The 25,041-nt window shown below is 47.8% G+C and overlaps 2 protein-coding genes across 2 annotated transcripts; both read right to left on the bottom strand.

Annotated features, from left to right (window-relative positions):
• Positions 1 to 758: 758 nt before the first annotated feature.
• Positions 759 to 8,963, bottom strand: LOC311313970 (uncharacterized protein). Its single transcript, XM_084444236.1, has 4 exons — positions 8,568 to 8,963; positions 8,065 to 8,198; positions 4,574 to 7,376; positions 759 to 4,387 (listed from the first exon to the last, which is right to left on the bottom strand). Exons 3-4 carry the CDS (start codon positions 6,996 to 6,998, stop codon positions 1,971 to 1,973), a joined length of 4,842 nt encoding a protein of 1,613 aa, XP_084300362.1. The 5' UTR covers positions 6,999 to 7,376; positions 8,065 to 8,198; positions 8,568 to 8,963; the 3' UTR covers positions 759 to 1,970.
• A 6,067-nt stretch (positions 8,964 to 15,030) lies between these two features.
• On the bottom strand, positions 15,031 to 24,304 carry shisa7a (shisa family member 7a). The gene is made up of 6 exons (XM_084444335.1): positions 23,760 to 24,304; positions 18,748 to 21,125; positions 18,485 to 18,639; positions 17,854 to 17,919; positions 17,387 to 17,572; positions 15,031 to 17,289 (listed from the first exon to the last, which is right to left on the bottom strand). Exons 2-6 carry the CDS (start codon positions 19,491 to 19,493, stop codon positions 16,367 to 16,369), a joined length of 2,076 nt encoding a protein of 691 aa, XP_084300461.1. The 5' UTR covers positions 19,494 to 21,125; positions 23,760 to 24,304; the 3' UTR covers positions 15,031 to 16,366.
• Positions 24,305 to 25,041: the final 737 nt, after the last annotated feature.

The following is a 25,041-nucleotide window of genomic DNA, read 5'->3' as shown; positions in this document are numbered from 1 at the left end:
TGTGTCTGTATTATGTTCATTATAGCAAAGGAGTTAAAGACAATAAAGGATAGTTCTGTTTCCCCTCATAATATCTCCAAAGTAACTACAACTACACACACTATGTCAACTAAACAGCCTAATCTTGATTTATTTTTATTTTTTTATCAAAGCAAATTTATGTTTGTTATTTTCTGTCTTTTTTTTTGTCCTAAGAGCGAGCTCACAACCCCCCACCCCTCTCTCTCTCCCTCTCTCTCTCTCTCTCACACACACACGCACACGCAGCTCATGGACACAGCACGTTCTGTCTCTTCAATCCACCCCCTATCAGTGTAAAATCCATGTGACTGCCACACTCAACCACAAAAGGGCAGGAGCAGTACAGTAAGCAGAGACGAGTTGCCTACTGCCATCTTGTGTACTTTTAACAGTACTGCAGGATGATGGGGTACTGTTTGGGTGGTGGTCATTGGCATTTCATTATAGCATTTTCGAAGCTACACCTTATAATTTAGAGTACCCTATCAATAACAGGGCTAAATACACGTGTACTAAGTTGAAATTTATTGGTATATTCTTTACATCCCGAAATCCATTAGGTTCACAGAGCTTATGAACTATACCCATAACTATACACGTTATAGTAAAAAGCCTGTGAAACTGATACTGACTTTGGTAACTTAACATTTCACTCATATTCAGTAGCTACATTTAAAGACACATCCTGCTCTAAACACAAAGATTAGTCAAAATGATTAATGGAGAAAAAACAAATATGAGAACACGTAGGGTTTATTCAAAGCTGAAGTATAATCAACAACTACCTTTTAATAAGTAAATAAAGTAATAGAAATGTACTTAGAACTATTATTTTTCTTTTTTCTTTAGAAGAAAAAACCAAGGCTTGACCGGGGTATTAACATGATTGCAACTCAGCCAAAAATAGAAGGTTAAATATGGGATTGGCAGGTAGACAGATAAGGTTATACACACATAAATACATATAATAATAACCTTTAGCTACTATGACAGCTCCTAATCTTCAACCCGGTATAAAGTACTAATAGTGAAAGCTTAGAAGACATTGTGAGAAGAAAAAAACAGTGATAAGTTTAACACAATATACGTTACAGTAACCTTGTTTCAACCTGTCTTCAACTCAATCTCTTGGTATAAACGCTATAAATGTTCTTAAAACAAAATGATAAGCAAGGCGTTTGTGTATATCGATTTGTTTTGGCAGGAAGGGAATCCTTATATAACATTTTTCTTACAATGTTTTTTCTCAAATGTGGTTCTTTTCATCATGTGATTTAATCACGGGGGGAACTCAAAGCAATTTTGTGACTTAAACTTAAATACAGTACATGGCATGGCCTTCTGGGATATATTGAATAAACCATGACACAGCAGTGAATTCACAACCTCGGACCAGAGAACACACATGCACCGACAAACTTGACTCTCTACCAACCAAAGTCTTTGTCCCCACTCATTCCTACTCCTAATAAATGCACTTTTTTTACATTAAAAAAAAACCCAGCAGGGCTCTAAGTGAACAACAACAAGACAAGAGTACACAGCAGAGACAATTAAAATACGTAGCGCAGGATGTAGCGGCGGTGCTAGTGAGAGGGCCGGGGAGAGAGATACATTAGCAGGTCAAATCACCTAAACTTGTCTAATAACTGCACAGTGTCAGCCAAGCGTAGTGTCAATGCACTTAAGGGTTAATGATCCTATGCAAACAGTCATGTCTTCACAACATCCTCCAATACAGTTCTGAAGAATTTCAGGTGAGGTCGATCTACAGTAGTTCTAAAAGTCAGTTGAGTAAATGAGGTCCAAACCGAAAACAGGTCAATTCATCATGTATACTAAAGGCATTTTATAGTCCCTCTTCAATCCTTTTTTACAAAGAACCTAATTCACCCCTCTTATTAATGGAATCTTCCTTTTAAATGCTACTACATCAAATCCCCGAAAGCTCAGTATCTATACTCTCCCTGCTGGGACGACGATTCCCCCTGACCTTCTCCTCTCTTCCTCTCCCACGCTCTCACGGGCGGCTTCTGTCCGCCGGCACCCCCTGGTGGCAGTCCCCTGGCCCTGCGGCGGCAGGACGCCTTGTGCCGGTGGAGGAGCGCGGCGTTCCAGAAGCAGGCGGAGCAGCGATGGCAGGAGAAGGACCCCCGGGTGCGATGGGAGGCCCGGTGGATGAACGCCGACAGCGCCCGGCGAGACTGCTTCCCGCACGCCGCGCACCTCAGACGCTGCTGGAGGGGCAGCGCCCGGGGGGGGGGGTGCTTGGCGGCCCGGTGGGTTAGCAGCGCCGCCCGCCGGGCGAACGTGGCGTTGGGGCAGACGGGGCAGGCGAAGCGTTTGACCCGGGGTCGGAGAGACGACAGCGTGTGTATCTTCATGCCTCTGGTGGTGACGAGCTCGTACCCCCCGCCGCTCGCCTCGCCCCCGCGTCTGATCTTCAGGAGGAGAGAGGCTCGCTTTTTCCTCCCGAACCGCCGTTGCGAGACAGACCTCTTCCTCCCCTCTCTCCTCCCGTCAGCGCGGACCGAACCCGAGGACTCCGCCCATCCGCCCCCCCTCCCCTCTCTCCTCTCCGACTTTTTTTCTTTCTTCCTGTGCCTCCTCGCCTCGTCGTGCGATTGGACGCTCTGGTGGCCGTGCGGCCGAGACTGCAGCTCTGATTGGTGGTGGTGGTGGGGGTGGTGGTGGTGGTGATGGGAGTGGTGGTGATGAAGATGATGGTGTTCGGTGGACGGAAGCTCCGTGAGGGGCTGGAACGGCGCCGTCGTGTGGAGGGTGTGGCTACTGGACCCCGCGGGGTAGATGTGCTCCCCCTTCACCCCTGCCGGGGAGTGTTGGTGCTGGGGGGGCATGATTGTGGAATTCGGGGGGAGGGGCTGAGAGTAGGGAGGGACGTTGGAGGCGTTGGGGGCGTGGCCTGCTGCGGCCGCGGCATCGTAGAACAGGGGGGAGTAGCCGGCCGGGGGGTGAGGAGGCGGGGGCTGGGGCTGCTGTTGGTGGCTGTGGGTGACGACGCTGTGGCCCTGGTGCCCCCCGTGGCCCTCGGTGGGAGGGGCCATCTGCAGCAGCGTGTTGGTGGCGGCCTCGCTCTCTGATTGGGCCCCACCGACACCGGCTCCAGCATGGCTCTCCCCGCCGCCGCCGCTCCCGCCCTGCGCGCCAACTTGGCCGGAGCGGGTCAGCCCATGCTGCGAGAGCCGGTGTCGCGTGAGGCTGTTGGAGTAGGCGAAGGCCTTCCCGCACACCTCGCAGCAGAACAGCTTCTCGCCGCCGCTCTCATGGACCGTCTGGTGATGGGCGGTTAGGTGGAAGTGATGGCGGAAAGACTTCCAGCATATGGCGCAGGTGTAGAGGCGGGGCGGCGGCAGCGTGTTGGAGCCTTGAGGCTTGACATCCTGGGGATAGGAGTAATAGGAGGACGGGTTACCTTGGTTCCTCTCTTGGCTCATGCCACATGCAGGATTTGTGTTAAAGCTGTTAAGGTTCTCCCCACCTGGTGTAGTGGGCACCTCCTCCAGTTCGCCTTTCTGGTGCAGCTTGCCGTGCCTCTTCAGACTCTGAGAGTAGCCGAACTCTTTGCCGCAGAGGCTGCACTTGTAGTTCTTGGCGCCGGAGTGGACCGTCTGGTGCTTGCTGAGGTGGAAGGCCTCGCGGAAGTACTTCCCGCAGATGGTGCAGTGGTGGGGCTTCTCGCCGGTGTGGATGCGGTCGTGCCGGCGCAGGGTCTCGCGCCGGGCGAACCCCCGGCCGCACACGCTGCACAGGTAGGGCCGGGGGATGCCGCCAGGCCCCGGGGCCCTGGGGGTGTACTGTCTGCGCTTGGGGGGCTGTCCGTCGGCCCCCGGCTCCTTCTTGGCTCGGGGCTTCCGGGGGCGTTTTGGTTTGGCGGCGGGGTTCTGTGGATTACTACTGGGGTTATGGGTCATACTACCACTCATGCCCTCCTGGCTCCCCCCTCCCCTGTAGTTCTTATCCATCCCGGACGTGGACGACGGGGACCCCAGAGGGCCGAGGCCGAGCCCCCCCAGAAGACCCCCGATGATATCCCTCCTGTCGTCCCCCCGGTTCCCGCTGCTGTTGAGGTCGCAGTTGGCGGCGGCGGCCGCTATGGCCGAGATGGCGTTGTTGACCGAGCTGGTGACGTCGTCCTCCGAGTCGTCGAGGAGGGAGGAGAGGGGGAGGTGTGGCTGCTGCTGCTGCTGGTGGTGGTGTTGTTGGTTTTGACTCTGGGGGTGGGGATGCAGGGTCGGGGCCAGCGGCGCCTTCCTCAGCGCCGGGCCGGCCATGCCGCTCCCGCAGGGGGAGGCGCCGGAGTAACACGGCGACGGGTTACCTTGAGAGCGGTGGTCGTCGTGGTAGCCTGTGTAACGATTCCGAGAGTAGTCAGTGGGGTATTTACCGTCTGCTCTGTCCCTGCTGTTAGCACCCGCGCCCCTCCCCGGCTGATAAAGACCATCACACCCCGACAAGCCCGACTTCTGCTCTCCCTCGCCCACCATTATCACCCCCTCCTCCTCCTCGGTTTTCCCATAAATCACCCCCCTACTGCTTTGGTACTCCCTGACTCCTCCTCCTCCGCCTCCTCCTCCTCCTCCTCCTCCTCCTCCTCCACCCATCCTCCCCTCCCCGTCAGACTCAGCCTTGCCGTCCTCTGGTTTGGGCCCCCTACCTGGCTTTCCGCAGGTGCCGGAGGCGGCGTGGTTGAGGAGGGAAGTGCTCTCGCGGAAGCAGCGCCCGCAGGCGGGGCATCGGAAGGGCTTCTCCTCGTGGATCTTCTCGTGGCGCGTGAGCGACTCGCGGCGGTTGAACGCCCGGGAGCAGATGGAGCAGCCGTAGGGGCGGGCCTCAGAGTGGATGACGCCGTGCTGGAGGAGGTGGCCTTTCTTCTTGAAGCCCTTCCCGCAGTCGGAGCACTGGAAGGTCTTGTCCGGGCTGGGGCAGGAGGACGAGGCTTGGACCGAGTTGGACGAGGACAGGGAGCTGTCCTGGGTGGAGTGGGGGAGGCTCGGGTCGGATTGCGTTTTGATGTGGGTCGGGTTCGGGGCGATGCTGGCGTTGGTGCTGGTACCGGCGGCGGTCGACTCATGCATGCGCAGGTGCCTGCGCAGACTAGAGAGGTGGGTGAAGGTTTTCCCGCACTCCCCGCAGTTATACATGGACTCCGGGTCGGGCTGCGTGTGGCCGGCCGGCATGGAGCCCTGGTTGTCGGGTTTGGACAGGTGAGCGCCGTTCGTCACCAGGACCGACGCCGCGGTCGAGGCGGGGGCGGTGGAAGACGACGACGACACGACGGATGAAGATGAGGATGACGAGGAGGTGAGGAGGGAGGACGGGTCGCCTCCGCCCATGCCCGTCATGCCGACCCCGCCCACCCCGCTGCCTATCATGCCCTGGGACTGGTCGTGGCCGAGCCCCCCCGCCGTGCTGGCGCTGGGGTTCCCGCTGTGACTGCTGTGGCCGTGGCTGCTGCTGCTGTTATTGCCGCTGTCAGACTTCCTCTGAGGCAGGTAGCCGGCCATCGCCTTCTTCCTCCGGCTGCTGCTGCTCCCCCCTCCACTGCTGTCCCCCTTGCCGTCGTCCTTGGACAGTGATAGGTGCAGCGGCAGGGGGAGGGGCAAACCCGTTTCCTGCTGCATCAGAGAGGCGATCTGATTGGAGGAGAGCACGGGGATGCCCTGGAAGTCAAAGCCGCCCAAAGAGGGCTGTGAGCCAGGGTGGAGGGGGTGGTGAGGGTGGGAGTGGGAGTGGGGGTGGGACAGGGTGTGGGGGGGTAGCTGCTGTTGGGGCGGAGGCTGCTGCTGCTGCTGTTGCTGTGAGGAGGAGTGGCCGTGCGAGTGAGAGGAATGCAACGCCGGAGGCGGAGCCAGGCCGGAGCCGGACTCCACGCCCGCCTGACCCAGCCCGATCCCGAGGTGGTTGTGCGTTCCCTGCTGGACGAGGAACTGCTCCAAGCTAGCGTTAGCGGGCACCCCGGACAGGAAGTACTGATTAGCGGCTAGCATGCAGCTGAACTGTTGATGGAGGCTCCGGGCGTCGGACTGGGCCCCGACCAGCTGGTGTCCCAGGGAGGTGACCGCGCTGCTGCTAGGGGGGTTGTTGGAAGCGGCCGCGGAGCTGGAGGGGGAGGGAGAGGAGGAGGAAGGCCCGGGCGAAGCTTGAGGGACAGAAAGGCCAGGATGCAGAGGGGGCGGTGGAGGCGGAGCAGATGTCACGAGTCCTCCTAGACCCCCGGCACTTCCACCACTCACGCTGCCCCCTGCGAAATGCTCGAAGCGCCCCACCCCTGGATGAAGCTGCTCCTGCGCTAGGGCCGCCTCGCTTGGATGGAAGGAGCGCAGGAATTGTGGGTAGCCCGAAACGTGACTCGAGCTGCTGCTGCTCATTTTGCTGGACTTGGAGCGTGAGCTTTGAGAGGAGGAGGGTTGCTGCTGGAGGGGCGGAGGGGGCGGGGCGCTCATTTTGGCAAAAATGGAGGCAGAATCGGAAAAGGCGTTACTTCTCGGCCCCTGGAGGGGGCCCAGGCCGAGCCCAGACAGGAGGGCCCCAGAGGACTCTGCCTGCTGCTGCTGCTGCTGCTGTAGCTGATGCTGATGCAGCTGCACCTGCTGCTGATGCTGTAGCTGTCGTTCTAAACCCAGGCCTTTAAACTGATGGGCCTGATGTCCACTCAACATCTCTATAATGTCTAAATTGTATTTTCCAAATTGGAACATTTCCCACTCGCTAGCACATGGGGGTGCAGGGGCCACACCTCCAGCGCCGGGAGCGGCTACGATGATCCCACCACCGCTGACGGATGAGGTTCGGCCGAGGGATGAGGTGATGCCGCCGCCGCCGCTGCTTCCTCTGGAGCCGCCCGAGTCGCCGCGGCCCGAATCGGAGCTCCGCCCGGTAACGCTGCTGCTGCTCGCGCCCGAACGCACGCTTCTACTGCTGCTACCTCCCGATCGACCACTGCTCCCACTCTCCATCCAATTGGAGAGGGGACAAGTGTGTGAGGGAAATGTGTAAGATTAGTCTTTATCTGAGGCGAGAGATCTTTTCAATATGGATAGCAATTATCCTCATTCATCATAATGTTCATAGTTTGGAGTTGGTACCCAACATATGTCTCTCATACTAAGGGAAACAAAGTCTTGTGGGGAGTTAAGGCCAGTTTTAGGCTGATTTTTGTTGTGTTCTGCTGTGCTGGCAGTTTACACCACAGAACAACTTTTATTAGAGAGCAGATCAGCCGACCGTCGACTGTTGTCTTCAACAATTATTGTGTTTAGTTCCATATCTGTTCCTTCATCCAGGGCAACTTCATCACCCCAGTTCTAGGAAGAGATGATATCGGCTTCCTTTAACTGAAAGAACAGAGACCAGGTCAGAATATATTTTCCATTTCATGCAAAACAGATTATTACATTCTCTTGTGAATGGATCGTTCACACAGAATATGTAAACATTGTTTCATTCATCTGTATAAGCATACCATAGCATAGGATTCAGTAATTCTGTAGATGTTTCACAAATGCAAATTCAAATCTATGTAATAAATGGTCCATGGTCCAAGTATAGAATGTGTAATGACTACAGTCACTTTTGATATGTAGGCTGGGAATTATTCCTTTGTGGGGGGGAAAGGGGGGGGGGGTTATTATATAGCTTACAGAGGAGGCATGAACAGTAGGGAGCATTTTAGAAGAATTAAGCATAAAGTTCTCCCCTCCTTGGAAGTGAATACAGTGAGACAGTGCAATCCATGATTGATCAAGGCCAAGATTTGAAAATATTAGCTTAAATTCACAAATGTCCCATATCTAAAACAACAGTGCACATTCAATTCAAATTATGGCTAAATGTAAGTAAAATCAATCAGTTTGCTGCAATCTAAATCGGTCTAGAATGCATGATTTCTGTAGTTGTCTCTATGCCATTTTAGTTTTGTATTCGCAGGCAAACACGCACTGTGTCCTACTTCAAGTTCACCAAACTGGGATAATCATGATCTTTGAGCATCAATTTCCGTGTTGACGTTGAGAAAAATCTCACCTTAGATTTCTGACAGACGCCAATCAGTCACAAAGCGAGGGGATTCCCCGCGAGCGGAGGAGGGAGATATATCCTGTTTTGTATCACAATCGCATTTTTGGATTGCCTCTCGCATTAATGTTAGACGGCCAATCCTGTAAAGAGAACACACGTTCTGAATCAGCAATTATTATTCCGTGACTGCAAACATCTTCCGAACAACAACAACAACAATAACAACAACAACAACACGAGAACTATTTACTTGCGGTAGAATACTGTTATAGCATTGGCTAACGGTTTATGAAAAGACGCACACATTGCATGTGCAACTTGACAGCTTTCAGCATCACATCTAGCTTTTTTATTCGGCGTGTTAGATATAGCAAGCTAGCCGTTTTAGAGCGTGCAGCGTTTTTGCACGAAATCCAGTCAAATACAACGCTTACATTCATATCTAGGTAAACATTAATATGCGAAACACTTGTGTATGCGAATAATTCATTCGACAGATTCATTTTTACCTACACGTCCAGTTCGAGCCCACAGCCAGATGGATGAGGCCTGTCACGCCTTCCAACCATCTAGCCAGCTACCATTCGCTTCCATTTCTGCGTGCTGTTTTCCAATCGTTAGCCGGAGCCATTTTCACTGATGCTGAGCTGGGTGAACGCTGGCACCCTTTTCCTCCGAACTTATCAGTATTTTAAGCTGCAGCCGTTTCCTAGCCATTTGTCAGGATCAATCCTAATTTACAATGGTGAGTTGGTTATGTTTTGCCGGCTAAAATGTTTTGGACGGTCCGTAATAATTTTTGGGTAAAAGTGAGTGACGTGTGCTCACTTAACATCGGTCCTTTCCGGCCTCAGAAATATTTCCGGGTAGCACAAACTGCAGCAGTCGCCTACCTGCTGTGTGTAGCTAGCTCGCAAAGCTAGTTAGCTTTCTCTCTCTTTCTTTCTCATCTCTTAGATAAACTAATTTTACGTTTAACGTTGTGCTAAAGTTGTTGGTTACCAACGATGTGCGTATCCGATTGACAGTTCCGTGTGTTGAAATTTTGTCCGAAATTGTTTAGGAATCAGTAGGAGGTTGAGGCCATTTTACGGGCTAAAGCTTAGCCGCAGCTGGGCACAAACCAGCCACCAACCCAGTTATTAAAATGGCTGCCATGAAGTCGCCACATGCCAAAACAATTCAGTGTGCATAAAGCTAATCTTGCAATAAAATGTTGTTTAATATTGTGTCATGTCATATAATGCAAGCACAGTGTTGTTCAATTTGTAGGCTATTACTTGCCTCAAATTTCACTATTAGACTAATCTAATTGTCAATGCAATTAAATATAAGCAGGGGTGTAGGTTTACCCTCATTGATTAGGCTATAATACATTTTATCAGAAAATTAACTCAGCATTTAGAGTTGAGTAAACTTAGGTACTCCACTGCACCCCTGAATATGATTGACAGAAGGCTACATTTGAGTTTTCAATGTGTTACTTGTGCAATGCCCGTTGAAGAGAAGGGTCCTTTATAGTATGATGTACGCCTACAACAACCAGATGTGTGTGCCTGAAAGAGTCTTGACAACCGAGGTCCCCTGTTCAAAGCTTGCTAGCTAGTTGGCTAACTTGCATGCCAACCAGGCAACAAAGATAGGGGTGGCTTTTGGGGCTGCAGCCCGAATGTTTTCTCAAAAATCGTGATTTTTTTTATTTTTAAATGACTTCAAATTTGTGTAATTTCCTGACCAGATTAAATACAAAGTTAATGATGTGAAATAACCAGTTGTGTTGCCTGTTTCTCCTCATTTCTTAATCATTAAATATTATTATTATGAAACAAAAAACGGGGACAATTATGGTTTCATTTATTTTGCCAAACGAGGTCTGAAGATCAGCCAGTCTCGCAGTCAGTGGTCCTGGTAGTCTGGGTTAGGGCTGGGTTTAAAAAATCGATTCTGAATCAAATGATTCAGAATCGATTCATGAATCCCAAAATCGATCTTTTATTTAATGAATAAATGAAGGAATGAATAGTTCATTAATTCATTCAATGATTCATTCATTTTTGGAAATCAGTATCGATGCCCAGCCCTAGTATTGATGTGTTGCATAACTTGGCAGTCATGTAATTAAGGTTACAGCAAAAAAAAAAAAAAGGTTTTAGTAACACTAACCAAATCGATATTGAATTGAATCGAATCGGAATCGATTCTGAACCTTGTGAATCGGAATCGAATCGATTCTTGAAATTCGAATCGATACCCAGCCCTAGTCTGGGTAGAATAAGAGCAGAAGAGAACATGAGCAAAGTTGAAAGAACATCATAGTAGGCCTAAGTGAAATAGGCCTACTTATCAACATAAGAAATAAGATATGATTTGGTCATTATATAGCCTACCTGTGCTCTTATGTTTTTAGCAATTCTATTTTATATATTATATGTCACTTTGAATTGCCTCGGTGTATGAAATGAGTTATACAAATAAACCTTTCTTGCTTGCCTTCCCTTACTGAATCTGTGTGTTTGTCAGAAGAGTGTTCTTCAGGATCCAGCATCTCCATGAATGTTTGTCTTCGCGACCGGCTACAGTAATGACCATTCTTCTAGTCTGCTTTCTAAATCCACAGAGTTCAGAGCATGAGGTGATTAGTAGCCTGTTTGGTGCTTGTTCTTAGACCCTGCAGAATACATTGAGCATATCTACTATGGCTGCAGTAGCACTATACAGACAGCTGAGGGAGGCATATATATTTAACAATATTTCATACATTTATTTTGATTGTAAAAGGTGAAAGGTGTACAGTAACATTTCTTGAGGGCTGCTAGAGGTCATGACACTGTCGGACAATGATGCACTTGGTCCCAATGGAATCTGTAGTGTCCTGCTTCATGTCATGATATATGATTTGAAAGTAGACTACCCACCGTTGGGTGCAGCCTGTGATAACTATTCTTGCACTTATCCTTCAGTACTAGATTATGCTCTTAGTCACTTGTTTTAGAAAGGAGATGCACTTGTGAGTTCTAGCAAGTAGTACTTTGGCTTTTCCGACTTTAAATGCAATTATTGTAAGTCGCTTTGGATAAAAGCGTCAGCGAAATAATTAATGTAATAACAGTAACTTTTAGGCAAATAATCTTCACAACATTATAGCTTACAATTACGGTCAGCACTCTGTTGGACATGTTAATTGCAGATGTTTCTAATTTAATAAATACAGGACCTCGAGGGGACTTTATCAACCATAATGAGTTGGCAGCAACTCGGCACACAACACACACACACTTCAGGGGCTGCTGGTAGAATTTGTCCTCTGCATTTTCCCATCCAAGCTGTCGGGAGCAGTGGGCAGTCTCATCAGTGGTGCCCAGGGACAGGACTGAAAAGTAGGCTATCTGTTCTTCTGCATGTTTTTTGTATTGGGTTTTTGGAAGGAAACCCTTGTGAACACAGGGAGAACATGCAAACTCCACACAGAAAGGCCTGGGAAATATCCCTACCTGACGACCCTGGTGACAAAATCCCCAGTGCCGACCTCATCCCAAGCAGGAATCAAACCCAGGACCTTCTTGCTGTGAGGCGACAGTGCTAGAGAGGCAACCTTAAAGGAGTAGTAAAGGGGAAAATCATGTTTAGCCCTGTTTTAAGGTTACTTATGATCATATACAATGGTTCAGATCAAAACGTTGACGAAACTAGCACTTTTGAGAAAGTCTGATAATTGCTCTACCACCGTTTTGGTCATACAATGGATGTGGGTGGGCACCGTGAAAAATCATTCAAAAAACATGTTAAACTCTCAATTTCAAAGACAAGAAACTCACTGAAATCGAGAGTTTAACATGTTTTTGAATGATTTTTCAAGGTGCCCACCCACATCCATTGTATGACCAAAATGGTGGTAGAGCAATTATCAGACTTTCTCAAAAGTGCTAGTTTTGTCAACGTTTTGATCTGAACCATTGTATATGATCATAAGTAACCTTAAAACAGGGCTAAACATGATTTTTCCCTTTACTACTCATTTAAAAACACAATAGATGTCTGAAGTGTGAATAATGGACTATAAGTTAAAATGCATTGTTAACGTTATTGCTTACCATTAGAGCCAGTAGCATCTGTTAATAGCAACATTATCAATGGAATGAACAGAAGATTATCATAGCATCTTATTGTATGGCCTTTTTTTACATTACGTTGACGTTTACTACAGAAAGGGAGTTCTGTTTATATTGACAATTTTAGTCACTGATATTTTAATTCACTACTTACTTTCAAATAAATGCTTACATTTTATACAGTACCAAACAAAAAATATGATGGGCCCACTCCAGTTTCACATTCAACAACTGTACATGGGTATAGGATGATAGTTTGAGTTTAAGATGTTCTAACCATTCCATCACTAGCCATTCCATTTGATCCATTCCATTCCATCACCACAGGTATCGCTGATGCACGGATGCAGGTAGCACTAGCAACGGGCCTTTGATGTGATAGTCTAATAACCATAGGCAAGGCCCTACTGGTGGAATTCTCAGAATGAATTTTGAAGCCTTGATGAATATTCAAAGTTAAAACTATCACATTTATTAGGCATGCTCTTAACTGGTCACACTGGTCCGTCAACTGATTAGAACATGTATGCTGTCCCTGTCCGTTTTGACCTGTATAGAATACTGTGTAGAATCAGTGCGGGTACAATATTTTTGATTGGAAACCTTATTGGCGAAACATTGATACATCCCTGTCTGGCCTACAGCCAAAGGGATAATTGTCATGAATATTTAAACTGAGTGAACTAGCTAATGTCACTGAAACATCAGGCCTATCGTCGTGTACAGCTCACCAATAATGTGGTTAATGAGCGAAGCCCCACAGACTATGAATATTCAAAGTTAAAACTATCACATTTATTAGGCATGCTCTTAACTGACAAGACAAACAGACAAGTTTTCCACCAACTTTATTATACAAATGTGTTTGTCCACTGTGTTATCCAAGGAGATCAATATGCATTGATATGCAAAAGCCTACTTTGATGTTTAAGAGTAGCATGAAAACAAATCCATGAATTTCATTAATGGAAGTAATTTGCTTAGAGCATCCCATACAAATATACTGTATTGTAGCCTTTCTCCATCACTGTTCAAAGGAATTAATTATGGTAATGAAATACACACCATATTAATTTCTCTGTTTAGGTAGCAGCAAAGTTATTTACCAACTGTGTTATTTCTCATTACTGTAAAAAGAAATGTCCCTGTTGCCACATAATATATCAATATAGAAACAGAACAAATGTCATGAGTTTGGCACTACATTTCATAAAATACTCGCAGGTAATTTGTAAGACTCAATTATTACATTATAGAAGAGAGCCACCATTAAAATATTCTGATTGTACTAGCTATACAAAATACAATACTTACACAAATCAGGTTTAGTTTATAAAATAATGGCAGTAATGATATTTATGATGCTTATGGCTTGTGGAAATTACAAACATTGCTACAGACTTTTTGTGACTATAAAAAAAAAGGATTAGCTGTCCCCGATTCCCTGGAAAAGACAGCGTGACTCAAAACATTCAGGTCACTGTTTCCGCTTTTACCCTCCCTGTGATGAAGACAGTCACACAAACGCACACATACGTACATTATGGTGTTTGGTATGTACCCCTTGTGGTTCAAGCAATATCAGTTAATTCATCTGGTGGCATTAACACAATTTTGGCCCAGTACCAAACATATCCCCCTTACCCCTACAATGTATACCCTTATTACACTCCTTAAGGGCATTGAAATGACTGAAGAATTTTAACCATCATTTACCTTATCATGACTGTAATTTAGGCAATTATATCAGATCATCAAGAGGTAATTGTAGGCACTAGATATAGGATTGGAATTGGGCCATTACTAATCATCAATTCAGGCAGATTTCCAGTGCCTTCCAGGTTGGCATGTATCAATATTCAGATATTTGTATTTGTCCCCCATTCCATGTCCTGATGAAAGAAAAAGTCATGAGAAATGTATCTAAAAATAAACATTTAAAATCCCACCAAGAAAAATAACATCAACATCATAACCATAAGATAATAATAATTAATAACAACAACACTTATAATAATCATTAATAATAACACTTGCCAAAATCATGACAATAACCAACACAGACTAAGCATTGTGTGTAGGAAGATTATCCTAAACATCTGTATTTATCAACGTCACCCGTCTTTAACTACACTGCTAAGTCCTTCTTTTCTCTCAATACAAGTTTCTCTCAAAGGTTGATCACACAAATCACCAAGTATCTTTTTTTACAGAATGTAAACCTTGAATATATGATGCAGAGCATGTTTCTCTGTATCTGGTGCAAATATCAGAGAATAGAGTTGTGCAAAAGAGTTTTGTCTCTGTGTTTCTCGCTGAACTGTGCTTTAACTGATCTTTTTTTTTTTTTTTTTTACACATGTCAAACGCTTGGTATCTATAGCACATTAAATACAGTGACAATATCAACACAAAAATCTAGAGAAATCTTTAAAATACTGTATTATATGGACCACAGATGTTACATACTGTATAGGATAGGATAGCCCTTAGTATTGATAAGCTTTATTATGATATTTTGAGTATAGAGAAAGGCTGAAGTACGTTACTATGATACAGCAAGGTCCCCCTTGAAGGATGGTAGGGCTTCCTTTAGCCACCCAAGTCTCCTCTGACCATCACAGTGGATGGCTCTCAAACATCCGAGCCATCCTGTGTAGGAGGCCACTTCCTATGGCCAAACCCCTGGGTACACACACTTTGGCTCGCTGAAGCCAATCAGTTGTATTAAGAAAATAAATTGGCTTGTATCGGTTTTCCTCGGGTGAAAGTAATAAAAGATTGATTGTCATTAGAAGAATTCTCAGTGGTGTTTTCTTTGAATCTCCATTAATGGCTTTTGAAGGAGGGTTGTCAACAGGAAGTGCATGCCGTGCATTGTGGTCTGTTTATTTGTGCTCTATGGGGGGAAAATGACACCCTGTTTACCTGCAGTCTTTTTTTTTTCTTTTTTTTAAAAATCAAAATGACACATGGTTCAAAAAGATTTGCTTATCCTCTCATTTTTCATAATGAAGTCCTGATTTTAAGTTGAGACGGGAGTTTCCGGAAGAAATTGCCCTTTGGCACAAATCTAAGATCAGCTTCCCTTCTCCAAATCCATAGTGGTCATAGAGCAGCGTCTAGAGGCAGCTTCAATATCCTCCCGTTAGAGGATGTCAAGATACAGGGACCGCTCAGCAGCCCAGGCAGATGATTGGCTATCGAGGGTCCTCTGTGAATGAGCTGGACGCTGTATCCTGTCACTGGGGCTCCGTCTTCAGAACGTGAGGGGAAGCAGCCCCCTCCTCCTGGAGACATTCATTCTCACTTCACAGGAAGTGACAAATAGCAGTTTTGCTTTCCTGTGTCAGGATGTGACCGGCTGACGTAGTTCCCACTAGTGTGTCACGCTTCTCCCATGAGCCTCCAGCTGCTGCATCATGTCCAGGGACATGTCCTCCCGGGGGGGGGGCACTGTGGTGTGAACTGTCCCCCCAAGGGAAGCGGGGGGGGGGGGGGGCTGGGGTGTGAATTGTCATTGGCAAGGATTTAGGTAGTAGTTGGAGAGTTACAAAAGTCCAATGCTATATAGCTAATGGTGGTATCTTTTTATACAGCATTCCACAAGCTTGTACTTTTCCTTCAAGTCACACTGCAGCCATCACTGCTTTCTTTGATGTCTTGCTCCCTATCTAATATGGCTCCAAAGTTTATGTTCTAAAACATGTATTATAAAAGACAAGGATATGACCAAAACTAGTTACTTCAATTGGTCCTATTACAGTTTCCCCTATATTTTTTTGTTCAGTTTTTCATTGTGGCACCAATGTATAATATGGCAATATGGCAAATTCTGGTACGAAATATGGCTGATGTATCACATACTGTATATAAAATGGCAGGAAGAGTCCTTACCTTAAACAACTCCAACCAGCAAAACAATGTTTGCTTTTGGATCTTTAAACATGTACTTAGTCACTCTAACCATATTTACAATGTATTTTAACCATCAGTAAACACAACCCTATTTTATACTGGCTTAGGTAGGTCTGTGCTCTCTGAACACTATTCTAAACCCTCTCTCTCCTCCCAAACAGGCAGAGGTTGCCTCGGACTACTGATACAAGTGATTAAAATAATATACAAATCAGCGGTTCATTTTAGGGTCGGGAAAGGGTCGCCGGATCAGTGGTCAAGGGCGAGTTCTACACTACGTCTCACACGGTCACCTCATTCTTACTCCCTGTCCTGATTCCCTGGCTGCCGCTCCCACCCCCTCCTGCCCCTCCGCTGCCCCCTCCTGGTATAAAGTGTAACTGTTCAATGGTGTTCTGCCTCTTTGCAGCGAAAGCCATCCTCCTGGCGCTATGACCCGCTAGCGTCCCAGTGCCCATGACTACCCCCGCCCCGGGCATCTCCCCTGCCCAGCCCATGCCCCCGCCCATGTGCCCCGTCATGGCCGCGCTCCTCTCCTGCTCCTTGCCCGAGGTGGGGTGAGAGTTCATCTTGATCATGTGGTGCCGGTCCAGGGAGGGCGTGGCGCAGACGTTCTGCTGGGACTGGGCCTTCTGCTGGGGGGTGAGCCGGGGCAGGGTCGGGACCATCCCCCCTCCTCCATGGGCGTACGGATCCACCACCACAGGCCCCGCCCCCCCGACCACGCCCATCCTCTCATCCAGATGATTCGGGGACATGAGCATTCTTTCCTGGGTCTTGCGGGTCAGGGTCTGGGTGTTGGAGTTCTTGGTGGCGGCGGCCATTGCTTTGTAGTACTGGTGCTGCTGGTTCTTGGAGAGCCTGGAGAGGGTGCCCGTGTTCCCGGGGAGGTCGGCCATGTTCAGCAGCTGGTCCTGGGACTTCACCTTCCTCGGGGGCTTGGAGAGGGTGTCGTAGTTGGGGTTGTACTGCGGCTCCGGGGGGGGCTCCAGGGGGTAGGGGTTGGGGGTGGGCGAGGTGGGCATGCCGGTGGGCTGGATCCAGGGGCGGGCGGCGTGGCGAGGGAGGGTGCCCCGCCCACCCAGGGTGTAGTCCCCGCCCCAGTGGAGGTGGTGTTGGGAGGACTGGAGCGCCGGCTGGGCTGTGTGGGGGCGGCGCTTGGCGGTACAGTAGCCAGACGAGTACTCGTCAAGACCGCTCTTCTCTGGAGTCAAAACAAACAGTCAATAAACCCAATCGCACAAAAAAACAACGCAATTAAGAGGGAGCGTATCGGTCACGGGGTCGGAGGTCAGACTCACCGAGACGCTTGAGCGAAGAGTATCGGTTGAGCTCGGGCTTGGTGGCGCTCTCGTAGGAGGGTGGCAGCTGCGCCAGGTTGTGGAGGGAATGGTGGAAGGAAGGCTGACCCTGGGTGTTGTTATGTTTGTTGGTCAGGAGGGCGGCGCCGGCCGCTAGCTGGGCGTTGTTCATCCGAGGGGTGCGCTCTGGAGGAGAATGGGGAAGAAGTACGCTTATCAACATGATATGACAACGATGAACACGTGAAGAAGAGGGCTAATCAACACAAACACGTGAAGAAGAGGGCTAATCAACACAATGACAACTGCATCGTAATCGACAGCATTGATGTCACGTAATATCGAGCGAAATGTAAAATCGCGCCGCCATGTTTGAGATGAACGGCGGTGAGATTCCCAGCAGCTGTGTTTTGATCGTACTGTACGTCATGCAGTCACAGGGGCCTCGGCTTCGCCAGCTGCCTCACCGATTGTCGCCGTGTGTTTGGGACTGGAGCCGGACGGGTGGATGAAATTGTGCTGCAAATTCCCCACTGTAAAACAAAACAGTCATCAGCTGGTGATCAACATTAACTCATTTTCTTTGTCTCTAACCCTATTTCTGATTTAATAAAGCTATGTATTGTATTGTGTAATGTAAAGCGACTTTGAGTACTATGAAAAGCGCTATACAAGTTTGATGTATTATTATTATTATTATTATTATTATTATTATTACTACGTACATCACAATGTAGTGTGAGCACTGTAACAAACCGTAATAACGTAATGTAATAACGGCATATTAACCATGCATAGATCAAAGCATCCCTCCTCTCTTCCATAACCTGCTCAAATTCTCCTCTACCTTGATCCCTTACGCTCAATGAGTCTCTGAAAACCAGCATACAGGGCGTACAGTAGCATACTAAACTAAAGTTAACATGAACATAAGCCCCAAGTATCGAGGTAAGCATTGATGACAGAAGTTGTTTTTCTACGACAGTGTTCTAGTGCTTATATGAATATTCTGTTTTATATAATGAAATTCTTTATTAATGTGGGATAAACCCCTTGAGATGTGACATCTCGTTTGCGAGGGGGGTTCCAGTCCCTCACGTCTGTTGTCCTTGCTGGGCAGCCCGGGGGCGTAGAGGTTTTTGGGGGGTCTTCCCAGCGTGCCCTGTCCGTCTCCCGAGGTCAGGACCATGCTGTTGTTTCTCTCGTCCTGCTGGACCGGGCTGGACTGGTGGCGCAGCATGTCCACCAGCGCCCTGAGGAGCGGACAGGGGACAGGGTGTGACTCAGGGGGGGGGGGGGAGAGGACAGAGGGTTTACGGACCGCGAGCGAGGGGTGGGTCCGGCGGGTCTCGCCTCCTCACCTGGGCATGTTGAGCTCACGGTTGTGGGCCTCGCGCTGCACCTTGTTGAACACCACCTTGATCCCCACGGCGACGGCCGCCATGAACACCACCACGCCGCCGATCACGAAGCCCGTGTTGTGGCTCTGCTGCTTCAGCGGGTCGAAGTCCGGGTCCGAGCCCCCGTCCTCGTCCGGGTCCAGCAGCTCCGGCGCCAGCGTCTTGGCCCAGTCCGGGGAGTCGTAGTTGTTGCAGCTGCCCTGCTGGAGGCGCCGGTTGGGCTCGGGGCAGCAGAACCGGTAGTGACAGGTCCCGCAGCAGTAGATGTAGGTGTCCTTGGAGCAGTTGAAGGCGTTGTCGAACTGGCCCATGACGTCGTAGTAGCCGCGACACGCGTCCACTTCCACCCGGCGCCGGGGGGGCGGGGCCGCTTGGGCCGCGCGCAGGGGGGGCGCTAGGGCGCCGTCCGCCGTCACATTCTTATCGAACATGACCTGCGCCAGGGGTCGAGGAGGAGTCTCCGGGACCTGGGTCAGTTCTCCCGGAGCTCTGGGCTCACCCTGGAGGGCAGCGGGACGGAGATTGGTACGGACGTGCAGGAGAAGGAGAGGGGGGCTTCGGGTGGGCCGGGGCGGGGCCACGGACTCTCCCTGGGGGGGGTTGGAGGTTTGGGGGGGGGGAGTGCTCACCACAGCAGAGACAAGGGGGAAGGAGAGGAGGGAGACGAGGGAGACCGCGAGGATTCGTATTCTGCTGGTGGGCGTCATCTTTACATGACTAAGAGCTCTATTTTCTGTCGTTGACTCACAATGCTGTGTCCCCTTTTTCAATTTAACCCACTAGAATACCATTTGAAATCATCTTAATTAAATGTTTGAATGTTGTTTCTTGGGTACTCATTAAGATATGGAATATTTATAAAATATAACAGTGAAAAGGTAGGTTATAATAAAAGAGAAAATAACTAACTCCGCTAACATGAGGTTATAAGTGTCAACCATTGGTGACAATATGTATTTACATGGTTTAAATACTACAGAAATATTTCATAACAAGCTGTTATTTCACTTATTGGAATCTTATCCTAACCAAAAGCTGCTGAAACCTACAGCACTCAAAAAGACAACATGAGCCAATGGGGACAAACTTAATTGGCAAATCTTAATTCTTCTGTTTAAAACAGTCATTGTCTACTTCATCCCTTTAAAATGTTGTTGATGTGGCTCTATATCAACCCAACCTAGTCAGACAACCGCAAGAGGATGTTTTGGTATAGGGTTAGGGGGTTAATGAATTAAGACAAAGTTATTTTTCCTTTCAGCTAGGGCACTTGTAAAATAGTCTCTCCAAATATAACAGGCTCTTTTAAGGCATAGTCCTTGTCTAATTGCTCTCTCCCCTGTCTTCTGTCTTCCTGATTAACTATTTCATTTGTATTCTCTAAGGATTCAAAATTGGCACTTAGTATTAACCTGCAGGAGACATTTCTGAAAAAGTATCAAAATCACCCTGTCACCGTGCTTTTATAGGGGTACGGTAAACAATCAGACAGCAGTTATAATCTAATGGCCAAGAGGGTCTGAACCTAATTGTTTATCTGTAAACATCAAACATTTTTCTACCTGACTTCTGAACAGCTCTGGGCACCATCTACCCATGTGCATCTACCTCTTTTTCACCCCAGTGTTTCCTGGTCTAACACGTAACCTATAGGCACTTCCCGTTCATCTGACCAATCAGACACAGACTCAGTCACCAATGACCAATGAGATGGAGGACGGCATATACTACAAATTAGGAGTAAATACTAAAAAGTGTGTGAAATAGATGGGGAATAACAAAGCTATTACGGTGCGAAAGGGGAGTCATGCACATATTCAGATATGCGCTACGTAAACTGAGACGCAAAAGCCTTAGATCCGATCCGACTGTGTCATTTTAATGAAAGGCTGCTCTGTGCCTTTCCCCTCAAAAGGTGAAATTATTCCTGATCTGCTACTGAGGCTGAGAGAAAGTTGTGTTTTTCTAGAGAAATATGCAAATGCATTAAGTTATTGTGTTTGAGGTTATTGGCAATAATAGACAGGCAGATCTGTCTCCCGCACGAATCATAATTATATACAATTATCAAAGACGTCCCTATCTGTCGCCGAGGATGCAGGCACAGGTGGGGTAGGTAGGATATCGAAATTGCTGATGGCTCCGCTTGTTTCAGTGCACGTTCCTCTAACCCTCACGGAAAGGTCTGGTGAAGAAAAACAACGAGGCACACAAAACAGCAGCTCTCACTGTTCCAAAGGAAACTTCTCAGCTTCAAGTTCTGCTCGCTTTCCTGAACTGTGTTCAGATTAGGATGGAGGATATCGGACCTGGGTTGTGTTGGCTGATGTCTGGATCCCCTGGAACAGAAATGAATGACTGAATGAGGAAGAGGGATGTCTCAGTCTTCTTCTTTGTCTCACACTCACACAAACACTGGCATAACATATTGTAACATCCTAAAGCATGAACACACACAGAGCAAGGCCTCAAGCACACACACACACACACACACACAGACATTATATTGTTCTTCAAAAAAGAACTAAAAATACAAAATAAAGATTCCGATCAGTATAAGTTAATTAGTGTAAACAGGGTACATTGGATACACGTATGTGTGTGACTGTGTGTGTGTGTGTGTGTGTGTGTGTGTGTGTGTGTGTGTGTGTGTGTGTGTGTACTTTATTGTTCATTGTGTGCTGTTGGTGTGTTAGTGTGCTGCCTGTGCATGTTGCACTAACCACTGGATGAGAGAGAGAGAGAGAGAGAGAGAGAGAGGGAGAGAGAGAGGGAGAGAGAGAGAGTAAGGGAGAGAGGGAGAGAGAGAAGAAGAGAGAGAGGGGAAGAGAGAGAGGGAGAGAGAGAGAAAGAGAGAGAGAGAGAAAGAGAGAGGGAGAGAGAGCAGGGGGATAAATGCAGGGTAGGGATTTAAATGAGCAGAGGGGTGGAGGGGAGCGAGGGAGGAGAGAGGGGAGAGAGAGGGGAGAGAGAGGGGAGCGAGGGGAGAGAGAGGGGGGAGAGAGGGAAGCTAGGGAGGAGAGAGGGGAGAGAGGGGAGAGAAGGGAGAGAGGGGAGAGAGAGGGGAGAGAGGGGAGCCTGAGGTATAGTCGCAGGCGGCCGTGCGTGGGAGGGAGTGTGGGTGGTACAGAATCAAGTACATTTCTCCCAGCATTCACCAGTACAACACTACAGTACAGCACACAAACACCAGCAGCACCACACACTGCCTGAACGCACACCTCAGTCAATACGACACGAGAGCAGGGAGGAACCGCCAATAAATAAGACAGAAAATAGTGATTCGCATTTGAATAAGTTGGATGGTCTGCAAGAGTTGCAAAGCAGCCGTTTCGACTGTATAGGGTGTGTGTGTGTGTGTGTGTGTGTGTGTGTGTCTAAAGTACACTCTACAGGTATTTCAACCCTCTAGTCTCTCTCTCTCTCGTTCATTCCATCTCCCTCATTCTGCGTTTCTCTCTTTCTCAGATTCAGTGCGTGGGTTGAGGCAGATATCTCCCTCTCAGAATAGCACTGCAGCTCCGTCTGAACGTGTGAGCGAGAGAAAACGAGCTATAGGAGTCCAATCTGCAGCCATTAACCAAACACAGATTCCAAAACTTCTACCTTCCTCGTCACTCGTTCACCGTGAAGACACCGCGATGCCTTCTGTTGGTTCAGATGTTGTCTAGCCTACAATATGTCCCGGCTCAATATCCTTAACAGCCCAAGACTATGAGGGCATCCTGACCAGCTGTTAGAGACAACCCACCCGAAAAACGCATCCAGAAATATTTTACCGGTGCAATTTTGCATGTTTTACAGTAGACTAAATGCATTTTAGTGCTCAAAAGTTATAGAGAAGCGATTTTTATCTGTACAGTTAGCCCCCCCCCTCCCACCTCGACCCCCCGATGTTGAAGCACTGCAGTTCGGGGGTGGGGGCAGGGGCCAAGCCGCCATGTGCCAAGTAGAGGGAGGGAGGGATGGAGAGAGGGAGGGATGGAGAGAGGGAATGAATGAGAACGAAAGGTGAAGGGCAAAGCACTCAGTACTGCGCAGACCCTGTTGATGCGTCCCTGCTGTTACATGAGGCAAGATGACACGCAGCCTTCACATCCTCTCTCCCAGAACATACCGGTGCCTTCACATCCTCTCTCCCAGAATATACCGGTACCGAGTACCTTCACATCCTCTCTCCCAGAACATACCGGTACTGAGTACTTACTATTCACGCGCCCAGCTAAAACCGCAGCCACGGGATTGAACAGTCAATTCGTTTTTGTTGAAAGGATGAATACTACCATACTACATAGCCTAGTTGAGAAATGAAATTAAAAGAATGCATAAACAAATCTCAGCGAACCGATTATTGTTAAAAACGCCAATATCGTGCACACCATGGACAGTAGCTCAACGCTCGACTATAATTACTGCAAAGGAGGGGGGGGGGGTTATTGACCCCACTCATAACTGCGCAGTAAAAATGTGCGTCTTTGACTGAATCTCTGTCCGTATCTTTATGTTCACTGTAGGTTTGTATTAGGCTACATGTGTTAATAACTCACCGCAAGCACACAGTGGGTTACGGGTATGACTTGCATATCAGTGAGTGTGTGGGTGTATGAGAACCGGAGTGTGTAGCCTCCACTGACTGGCTGCGTCGGGTGTGTGTTGTCAATTGTTTCCTGCATGCCTAACCTGTAAAAACTGTCAATGGACTTTGAATAGGCCCTAAGGGGGTGTATAAGACTTTTAACATAACCAATTATGTCGCAGCATCAAATAGTTTTGTTCTGCTATAGCCTTCAGTGCCTTAGACTAAGATGATTCTAGCCTAACTTTGTATAGCCTACAGTACCATATAATTAGGCCAACTTCTTAATATATGGTATACATTTTTACAAGAGACAAAGGAAAATTGAATATGAGAAATTGTTTAGTAAGATAACATTCAAAGTAGCATGTAAAGGGGATATTGTGTCGTGTCTTACCTGCGCGTTGCTCTGGGAGTTGGTGCTGGAAACAGTCAGAAGAGCGTGCGCACTGTAGCCTTCTAAATCTACAGATGATAAATAGCAAACTAGGCTACGATGTAGCTGGAATATGGTGAAGGTAAAACGCTTCGATAGCACACACGTCCAGAAATCCGCTATGAGCGTTTGTTCTTCGCGTATGCTATCCATCGACAAGCTTCAATCGTCAAAAATAACAACCATTTCCCCCGATTTTCCTCTTAAAGTAGGATAGTCTACTAAAAAGTAAAGTAAATGCGTAGAATCAATTTGATTGGGAATCCTGCAGCAATTTCCCTACTTTTTGAGATTAAATTAGTCTACTAATTCCGTGCATAAAATCCATGTGTTGCACTGTTAGGTTAGTTCAATAGGCTGCAAGGTATCGCCCACTCACTAGCCTAAATCGATAGGCCGTGCCTACGTTTCAAAAAGCATTAGCTATTTAACAGTAAAATGTATTTAGCCTAATACAATTAGGCTATTATTTCCTTTAGAAATCAGTGGTTCTTGTGCGTCGCTAAACTCCCTCTCTCCCAGTCGGAACATAGCCCACACCGCCTAGGTTTGAGCGACTGGTCTCATAAAGGTCCGCCAAGGATAAGCGTGAGCTCATTGGTCGTGTCTTAAACTGGTGCTGTGAGGCTTTAATTCCGCGCGTTTCGACACTCATTATCATAAGGCTACCAATACATGAATCGCCTAACAATTAGCTAGTGGGCTAAATACAAGCCAGCAATAACCACATTTCTCCCAACAACACACTGAAACTGCAAGTGAGTGTAGCTTCACAGGTGCTGCTGGCAGCAAAGTAGCCGGCTGCATGGCTGTCAGAGATCATCACTTAGGCTAGATGACAAAGATGCTAAATCAAGAGCCGCTGGTAATATGTTATCAGTTACGCTACGCTCTTTCCCCGTCTTTCTCGATGGGAAGTGAAAAGATGAAAGGAGGGAGAGAGAGAGAGAGAGAGAGAAGGGGGGGCAGTTGCCACAGCAACTGTGTCATTATGTTGGTGGCAATTATGAAAGCGATGAAAAGGGGTGCGCAGGCAGGAACTGAATGTGAGCGAATCTGTCAACTAGACGATGCGAACATTTCAATTGTAAGTTGTACACGTTTTGTAGTTATGTTGGTCATTCCACCCGTTTTCAATGTCCTGCAAATCACTAAAGGCTGTTTAAATGTTCATATGTCATTTTTAAATTGTCAGATCACTATGCTATACGCAATAGGTGTGTTATGCAGTCTGCACGAGTGA

This window comes from Borostomias antarcticus (assembly GCF_949987555.1).
Source record: "Borostomias antarcticus genome assembly, chromosome: 10".
NCBI lineage: Eukaryota > Metazoa > Chordata > Actinopteri > Stomiiformes > Stomiidae > Borostomias > Borostomias antarcticus.
The sequence above is the reverse complement of the archived record's forward strand: the minus strand, read 5'-3'. Positions and strand labels throughout refer to the sequence as shown.

Coding starts and splice junctions, on each gene's coding strand:
- LOC311313970 (XM_084444236.1), bottom strand. CDS start 6,998: ATGGAGAGTGGGAGCAGTGGTCGATCGGGAGGTAGCAGCAGTAGAAGC. Junction 4,388..4,573: donor AGTCAGGGAGTACCAAAGCA/GTAGGGGGGTGA, acceptor ATCGTTACACAG/GCTACCACGACGACCACCGC.
- shisa7a (XM_084444335.1), bottom strand. CDS start 19,493: ATGACGCCCACCAGCAGAATACGAATCCTCGCGGTCTCCCTCGTCTCC. Junction 18,640..18,747: donor CGTGAGCTCAACATGCCCAG/GTGAGGAGGCGA, acceptor TCCGCTCCTCAG/GGCGCTGGTGGACATGCTGC. Junction 17,290..17,386: donor CTCTTCGCTCAAGCGTCTCG/GTGAGTCTGACC, acceptor TTTTGACTCCAG/AGAAGAGCGGTCTTGACGAG.